Source organism: Aotus nancymaae, unplaced genomic scaffold (genome assembly GCF_030222135.1).
Source record: "Aotus nancymaae isolate 86718 unplaced genomic scaffold, 86718_ANA_hifiasm-v0.15.2.pri h1tg000008l, whole genome shotgun sequence".
Classification (NCBI taxonomy): Eukaryota; Metazoa; Chordata; class Mammalia; order Primates; family Aotidae; genus Aotus; species Aotus nancymaae.
The window spans coordinates 27,646,884-27,655,705 of record NW_026988419.1 but is presented as its reverse complement, the minus strand read 5'-3'; the positions used below and the strand labels follow the sequence as shown (position 1 = coordinate 27,655,705).

The 8,822-nt window shown below is 50.6% G+C and overlaps 1 protein-coding gene across 4 annotated transcripts in view; it reads left to right on the top strand.

Moving 5' to 3' along the window:
* Positions 1–282: 282 nt before the first annotated feature.
* NRP2 (neuropilin 2) overlaps positions 283–8,822 on the top strand; it is a 115,523-nt gene continuing 106,983 nt past the window's right edge. The window contains exons 1-2 of one of the 4 annotated variants that reach the window (XM_064373116.1): positions 283–381; positions 887–1,156. In XM_064373116.1, coding sequence (XP_064229186.1) covers positions 1,084–1,156 — 73 coding nt within the window. In that variant the 5' untranslated portion in view covers positions 283–381; positions 887–1,083. Of the gene's footprint in view, positions 1,157–8,822 lie in introns of all 4 variants that reach the window. The other 3 variants (XM_064373117.1, XM_012446184.3, XM_064373115.1) reach the window with 3 other exon arrangements.

The window sequence follows — 8,822 nt, the reverse complement described above, 5'->3', positions numbered from 1 at the left end:
GCACTGGCTGCCCGGCGCGGAGGTGCGCGGGGCAAGCGGGAGATGTGGGGCGGGCGAGGGGAGGTGGGGTGGGCGCCGCCTTAACTTCGATCTTGCGGCAGCCGGGGAGAAGCCGCCGCCGCCCCGCCCGAGCTGGGTGCCGCGGCACTCGGCTCTGCGCCGCGCGTCTCCGCGGCTGCCTCTTTAATCAGGAACACAGAAGGGGCGGGCCCTGAACCGGCGCGTAATCGGATAGCTCTGCCGCGGCTCTGACATCCACATGCTGCTCTGCCTGAAAAGGCAGGGGGGAGCCGGAGGGGAGACAGAGATCGCGAGCGAGGCACCAGCCTGCAGCCGGCCCCTGGCACATCCTCAGCCGCGCAGACACTCGGCGAGGTAGAGGTGAGGGCGGGCGCCAGCGAACTCGGAGAGGGGCTCGCTCACTCGCAGGCGATCCCAGCCGCCGCCGCCCCAGCAGCAGCAACAGCAGCAGCAGCTTCCTTCCTCAGACTCCCCTCCAGAGGCTGGCCAAGCGGGTGTAGCCGTTGGGGAAGGCTCCCGCTAGGGGAACCCGGCGAGGAGAAGAGCAAGGCGGCCGCCTCCCACTCGGGCTGTCCGGCGGCGGCTGCCTCCGCCCGCATGTCCGTCCCGGGTACCGGGGGATGTGTGTCAGTTTACGCCTCTGAGACCACACAGCTGCCTGGGGGCCGTGTGATGCCCACGGCAAGTCTTGGCTTTAATTATTATTATTATCATTATTATTACGCCTGGCTTTCGGGAAATACTCGTGATATTGTAGGATAAAGGAAATGACACTTTGAGGAACTGGAGAGAACATACATGCGTTTTGTTTTTGAGAGGAAACCCGTGTCCTCTTCCCAGCTTGTTCCCTCTTTGCTGATTTCAGGGGCTACTCTCCCTCCTCCTGGTGAGGTGGAAATTCCAGCAAGAATAAAGGTGAAGACAAGCCAGCAGGACTCAGGAGGGAAACACTGACCATTAGAAACCTCTGCGTAAGACGTTGTAAGGAAGAAAATAGAAAAACACAAAGATTTAAACAAGAAACCTACGAACCCAGCTCTGGAGAGAGCGACCTTCTCCAAAATGGATATGTTTCCTCTCACCTGGGTTTTCTTAGCCCTCTACTTTTCAAGACACCAAGTGAGAGGCCAATCAGGTAAGCCACTGAAAGTTTTTTTCTATTTATTGCAACACGGTTTCCCCTTTAAAAGCCATCGCTAAAGCAGGGAGGCCACGCAGAACAGCACAGAAGGAGGCTCCCTCAGTACTCAATAATTTAAAGAGAGATCCCAGCCGACCCTCCCTGCACCACCACGGCTGCTAAAACCCAACTTTCCTCTCCTACTAGGAGAGAGAGAGAGAGAGAGTGTGTGTGTGTGTGTGTGTGTGTTGTGTGTTTTGAAACAGAATTTGGCGGTGTTCAGATGTCACATATGGACTGAATCAAAGGTTTAAAAATACTACAAAGCCTTTGCATTACAGTTTTTGGGGATTTTTTTTTCTCTGTCTTGAAGCAGAACACATCTCCCTTGAGTTTCTCCAACCTAGCCAGTGAAATATAAATCATTTGCATTCCCTCCACTAAGCTACATTGAGCAATGTTAACTGAAGGGCTTGGGAAAGACAAGAGTTTAGTTTTGGTTTTCAGAGGCGGTATATTCTTTGGAGAATGGTTGGATATGCCTCAAAATCCTAGGGCTCAGGCTGGTGGAGCAAGTTGGCTTGTGGCTGAGAGAGGGTCTTGGGGTTCGGTGCTGCTGGCAACCAAGGCGGCTGATCATCCCTTCTCTCTTCATCCATGTGTTGTCTGGGAAAGTAAATCAAACGTTTTTTGGAAATTATTATTAGATAAATTGCAGGCCCTTGAAGGTCTGTCACTCTAGTGAAGTGGTTAGAAACTTTTGAGTGGAATTTGTTCTCAACCACTGACAAAAAGGGTGTCTGGACAGGCTGCTGTGGAGATAAACACTTCGAGGCCCAGAACAGTCTGGGGACCGCATTTGTGAGCATCGGGCAAGGGATATGCTCTCTGGGAAGGGATCTCTGGTTCCAGTGGGGAATGCAGTGGGGCTTGTGCTTCCTTCCCGGGACCACTGTATAAAGTGAGCCTCTCTCCCCCTCTGAGAACCGTATCTGGAATCTGACAACAAAATTCTTCGCAGCTGCTACAGGTGATTGGAGATGGAGAAACCATCTATGGAGGAAATGGGTGAAAGAAAGAAGAAAAAGCCTTCCTGAAATGCCTCACCCAAGCCACTTGCAAGGCGATGGCAGCAGTGGTAGGGCTAACTCTGCAGCCTCCTGGGCATCCCCTAGAACATCAGCTAGTGGGTCCTAACTTTGTATCTGGCACAGTCACCCTTCCTTCTTCCCCCGCCAACCCCCACCAGGCACACACACCACTTTAAGCTTGGGCATTTATTTGAGGGGGAGGAAAATTTAGAAATGCCTTTGCTACCCAAATCTGCACGTTTTCAGCTCTTTTTTTTGCCATAAGTGGTCTTCAGGGCAGCTGCAAATCCTATCAAAGGGATGGGTGGGGGTCCCACTTGGGGAAATTTCTTGGGCCTCCCCCATTCCCTCTTGCCTTAATTCTAACTTCCCGGCTTGAAGTGGAATTAAATTACCTCTCACAGACCTGGATGCTGCGTAAATTGTGTGTTTGTGTGATTCTCTGTGTGTGTGTGTGTGTGTGTGTGCGCGCGCGCGCGCGTGCGCGCCGTGAGGATGCCCACAGTCAGTATATTATGTATTCAGACACGGACTACGGTAGGCCCCAGTGCGCGAGTGCGCACACACTGGCACTCACACCGGCGCGCATACACATGCAACTTCAGGTTCAGTGTGCTGTGCGGAGCGGGAGGGGTCGTGAAGACTCAGGGGCCATCTCCTACCCCAGATGTTCGCACATCTGTCCCCAAGCGCTGCATGAAGTGTGTGTACGTGTGTGCGCGACACCCGCTTGGACCCACTCCCGCTCTGCCACCTGCCTCCCGCGCTCTCTGCAGAACCCCCTCCCATCCCAACCCCCGGCCGTGCTGCGTCACTTCCAGAGAAGCCCAGAGGCGCGGAGTTCGGGGCAACCTCGGACCCGGGGTGGTATCTCAGGGTGGGATTCGAAGCTGGGACTTCCCGGGAACCTCCAGCTCCCCAAAGTGCGATCGCAAGCCGTGTGCTGCTCAGGCTTTCAGGGGGAGCAACGGACTTGCATCCGGGGAGCCGGCAGCGGGTGGCCAGGGTGAGGCCGAACTAGACCTCTGACTCACCCGATGTGCGCCAGCCGGGAAGGGGCCCGGTTCCGCCGCCGCAGCCGCAGGCGACGAGAACCAATTCTGGGAAGGCGTAAGAGGGGACAGAAGGTGCACGCGGGGGAGCAATTGAGAAAATAACACGGCAGTCGCGGCGCGCGGCACCTTGGGCTGGTGCATGGCTGGGAGGCAGCATGGGCGACGCGCACCAGGCTGCCCCTCTCCTGACTGCGCCGCCTAGACAGACAGCAGCGCAGCCGCTAGTCTGTCTCCATCTCTGCCCCGGGCTCCCCCGCCAGTCCCCAGCGCTCCGCTCTGCGCCGCAGGTTTGCCGCGACTCCTAGAGAGCCTGCTTTGAGTGGCGGGAGGCCGAGGCCGGCGGGCTTGGGAATCCAGGCGGTAGCCCAACTGGGTGATAGGAAGCCGGGGTGGGATTTCAGAGAGGAGGGCGGAGAGAGGCGGGAAGGAGCCAGCTAGAGCCGCAGGAATGCGCGCAACTTGCACAGCCTCTAGAGTGCGGCGCGCCCAGAGCCCGCCGGTGCGCAGGAACAGGTGAAGAGCACGCGGCGCGCAGCCATCCACGTGGTGGGGACGTGGTAGCCCCTCAGCTCTCCTCCTAGGCCTCCCTCCTCCTCCCCGCCCCCCAGCGCCGTCTCTAACGTCGCATCGATTTGTTTGGGCTACGCAGCAGAAACAGAGCCCAGCGATCCATAAACATTCTATTAAGCAAAAATATTCCCAGCGAAAGCAAAACCGAGGCTGAAGCCTCCGCGAAGTTGGCCGCCTCCAACCACTTCATGCTTGTCCCCTCCTCCTCCTAAGGACACCCCCAGGGAAAAGCCTGCGGCATTTCCTCGACGCTACCCATTGCGGTAAAGTTAGGTCTCGGCTGCAGCTCTGTTCTGCGGAGAAGCCTCTGCCTGCAGTCGCCGGCGAGTTCCCGCCTCCCCTCCCCAGCCGCCTCGCTCTTTGCTTTTCTACGTGAGAAAAAGAAATATTCACGACCGATGCTTCATTTTCACTGATTGATTTCTTTTTAATATCAACACAAGTTAATGGAGGCGAGGCGTGCGGTGATTAAACGGCTGCCCCCGCCCTTCGCCTCGGGCTGACTGCGCCGCGGATCTTTCCCACCCGGTCGCAGGCGTCTGGCGGTTGGGTGGGGGTTGGGGGGGCACCAGTAGCGCTAGTGTTTGGAGGTTGGGGAGGGATTTGGAATGGACTTGTCGCCCTCTGGGAATCATCTGGGTTAGGGAAGGTCGGGAATCCGCTTTCCAGACCAAGTTTAGGGGATCTCGCCTATACGCGTTGCGGCTTCTGCGGCTCTGGTTGAATTTCTTCTGGGAGGGTAGGGGATCCACGCTCTGGTTTATTGGCGTGTGCTCCCTGCTCAGCTCCCCTCCCTCCGCCTCCTTTCCTTTCGGTTTCAGACAGAGAGGAGAGCCCCCTGGCGCTAGCCATTCTCCATCAGCGCCCGCTACGAACCTCCCCTTTGCTAGAGTTAATCATGATCTGCAAGGGACTGGGTTTTGCTCAGGAAATTATTCGAGTCCTGACAATGAGTTTCTTCAAATGGTGGCAACTCCCAGTCCTAATGTCCCCACCTCCAGGACACATCACTTGGGGCCAAAAGAACCCAGACCCCATAACCATCTACCCCTCCCCTCCTTGTCAGGAGAGCTTTGATCTATACTTGAGTTTTAATGCCATTGCCATGGACACGGGCAGATTCGGTCAATTCACCCTTCGGTCTGAGCTGGATGATCAGATAAGAGGTGTAAATTGGCCGTGGGAGACAGGTCTGGGTTCAAACAAATCCTGAAAGAGAAGCAATGACGGTCTGGGCGCTGGATAAGGATTTGAAGTGTTTCTTTTAGCCTGTCTCCCCAAAATGTGGGATGGCCATTGGCGAGCATAATAATTTGCAAGTAAACTGTAAACTTCTAGATTTTACACAGATGGCCTGCTCTAGGCTCTAGGGATTGGTCTCATGCCCACATTAAATGGGTGCCCAGTAAACTTTTCCCCTATAAACAGCTCCTGGAGGTAGGGAAGCTGTGGCCGTTGCCAACAGAGCACACAGTGCAAGACAGTGGCAAGAGGTACACTCCCCACAGGGCTCCGGGCAGGCCCCTACTCGTCCAAGCTGTGCCTGGTAGAATTGTGAATGCACAGGCAGCACTTCAGGTTTGGAGTTTCATGTCATCCCATAGAATCCTTAGACATTAACCTCGGAGCACTCAACTGGCAAAATAAAAGATTGAAAGCAGTGACTGGAACCCAGGCTACCCAGACAGAACTCCTGCTGTCTCCCAAATGGCTCTGATCCCCTGCTGTTGAATGTGTCAAGATCACGTTCTGCAGCAGAAAGGCCAGTTCCTATCTTCCAAGCATAGAAAAAGCTAGGAGTCCCAATGCCATAGGCAATGAGGCACGAATACAAATAACAGTGAGGGAGGGGTCTGGGGTCAGTGGGGAGAGACACCAGGGACCAGATGATTCTGGGGACTCTGGTCTTTTTCATTTCACTCAACTCTTTCTTAAAGCAATCAAGAAAATGAACTGACTTAGGGTGACCTGAGTGTGAGACAGTTCTGAGTTGACAGAATTCAAGAGCCAAGTAAAGAGGTTTCCAAATATATTCTCAAAGGTCCAGTTTGGAAAGACTTTAGGAACTTGAGCTGAGATTTTCTTGTTTTAAAAGATAGAGCAAAAGCAGAATACCTTTTTAATTTCTTGAACTGACAAGAAAGTACTTGAAAAGTGACATCTGGGCAATGACTTGTAGTATTATTAACATATTTGAGGTATTTTATGATCTGACCATCATTTGCTGCTGGATAATCTTTGAGGCACCCTCCTTGAGTGGCAGATAAGTATACTGATCACCAGAAGTTAGTGTTTGTACTGTTGCCTTCCAGGTAGGGACTTGGCTACTTGCTAGGTTTTGTTTTTGTTTTTTAATTAACACACTTCTGGAAGATGCTGCAGAAGTTTGTCCTGGAGATCCTACAGTATTTTTCAAAGCTTTATCTGCCTTGATGGGAAATGGCCAAAGGCTTAGTGGTTTTATTACCTAACAGGATTCAGTGCAGTTGGATTCCAGGACACAGTGGCCTTGTATCATAGCTGGCCCTCCAGGAGAAGGCATCTTCTAAAGGTTTAGGAAGCTGTCAAGTTTAGATAAGGCTGAGCTCCAATCCTCTGGGACCTTGGTTGTATTAATAAGGAGAAATTAATTTTTAACCACTGGGAATGTTGCCAAATTATGTGACCTTTGGCAGACCAGCTGTGCTATAAAAATAAATCCCCCATTTCTGAAAATGCTACTCCTATCCAGTAGAACAATAACAATGTGGCATTTAGGATAGGGAAGAGTAGAACTGAGAATAAAGGAGAGAAATAGGAGTTGGCAAAAAAAAAAAAAAAAAAAAAAAAAAAAAAAAAAAATCCTTCCATGTTGTGATACGTGGTTTCAGACCTGAACATCCTATCCATCACCCCCTCACTTCCTCATTTCCCCCTTCCCCGGCCCCATGCCTGGGGTTTCCAGAACACAGGAAAGAGGGCCAGGATGACAAGGAGCTGAGTGCCTGTGTGTACAGCGAGTGGAGAAGGTGTTAAGTGCTTCCAGCCCACTCACACCCCAGCCTCAAACACATCTCTCGTTGTTCACGCACAGTACTGGCACAGGCAGAGAAAAGGGGGATTTCAAACAGGCAACATGTTTGTCTCTCCCTAAATGCTACAAAGTAGGTTTGCCACTGAGAAGTTTTGGAGGGATCATCCCTGGCCTTCCCAGCTTCTGACACATGGGAGCTCGACTGCCGGGGTTTAGAATTCAGCTCAGCCTCTTTCTGGCTCTGTGACCCAAGTACACTGTGTGATCAGATACTTAGTCTCTGTGCCTCAGTTTGTTTGTCTGGAAATGTGTTTGGTAACAATACCTACTTCATAGGGTTGTTATGCTATGTCAGAGTATATAGAATTCTATTTGGCACATATGAAGCCTATTCCGAAGTCACTGAATCTTTAACTGTTTCAGTGGGGTTAATGGAATCTCATGATCATAGAAAGCACACTGTAACCATGTGGTAAGTTTATTTTTATGAAATTTTAAAAATAAGTAAATAATTCTTATTTTCAATTCTTCTACCGCCAAATCTCTGTGTTTTGTAAGCACCATATTATCTCTCACCACACTCTTCTTCAGACAAGAATATTCTCTGCTGGGTTCTTATCTTAGATTTATGTCTCCTTTGCATTTTTTCCTCCTTCTTTCTCTATTTTCAGTATTCTTACCTCCTATTTTCTTTTTAATCTCTCTCTCTTGTTTCCTTTCCTTTTCCTCCCCTTCCATCCTTCATCACTGAGCGTGTGCTCAGCAGGGAACACTGCGTTGAAGGCGCCCTCCCGAATGTGTAATAACTTCTACTCTGGCATTAAGGGCCTTCAGCAGCTGAACTCAAAAAAGTCATCAGAAAGACAAAATAGCTTTTACCCAGCAAGACTCATAATAATCCTATTTCCTTCTGGGTCTTCATAAAGGACTCATGATCTAATCCAGAAAAAAAGGAGAGGCTGGGACTCACAAAAGAGAAGCTCTCAGTAGCAAGGAGTGCATGAGGCTGCTGGCCAGCTGAGTTCATGTGGCCATGGTACCCTGCTCCCGCCTCCACAAATCCTGTGATAACCAGTGACCAGGTTCTGGAGAGTCTTTCAGCAATGAAGATAATGGGAATTGCAAATTACTGGCCTGAATGGTAATAATAATTGTTTGGATAAAGGGGGAAAACTAAAGCAGATGTGCCCCAAAGGCATATTAGGGGTCAAAGAAAGGAAAACGAGGGATTGAGTAGAAAGAGGTGAGCTGAAACTAAGCACAAGAAAACCAATACCAACAAATGGCTTAGTGAGTGATGAAGTAACAGTCAGCATCTTCCTGGTGGTACAGATAACAAATATTTAAAGTTGCCTTTAGAAGTGTGGGGGTTGGAGTGAAGGGAACAAAACCCCCGAGATAAATTAACTTTACTAGTATTAAAATGGCAAGTGCAGTAGCTCATGCCTATAATCCCAGCACTTTTGGAGGCCAAAGGAGGCAGATCACCTGAGGTCAGGAGTTCAAGACCACCCTGGCCAACATGGCAAGACCCCATCTCTACTAAAAATAAAAAATAAAAATAAAAATTTGCTGGGTATGGTGACAGCCTGTAAGCCCGCTACTCAGGAGGCTGAGGCAGGAGAATTGTTTGAACTCGGGAGGCGGAGGTTGCAGTGAGCCGAGATCGTTCCACTGTACTCCAGCCTGGGTGAGACTCTGTTTCAAAAAATAAAAAATAATAATAAAATAAAATGTGAGTGTGCTTTGAACTTTATTATCTGCATTAGGGTGTTCTAGGAGACAGTTCACACTAACTCTACCTTGACTTATTTATGACTAGGTATTATTATCCGAGACAAGTTATTCAAACTTTCAATTCACCACTAAAAAATATTTGCACTTAATAACAGCTGAGGGTGGAGAAGGAAGGGCAGTAGCTGCAGCAGCAGGATAATTTCTGATAGAAGTCT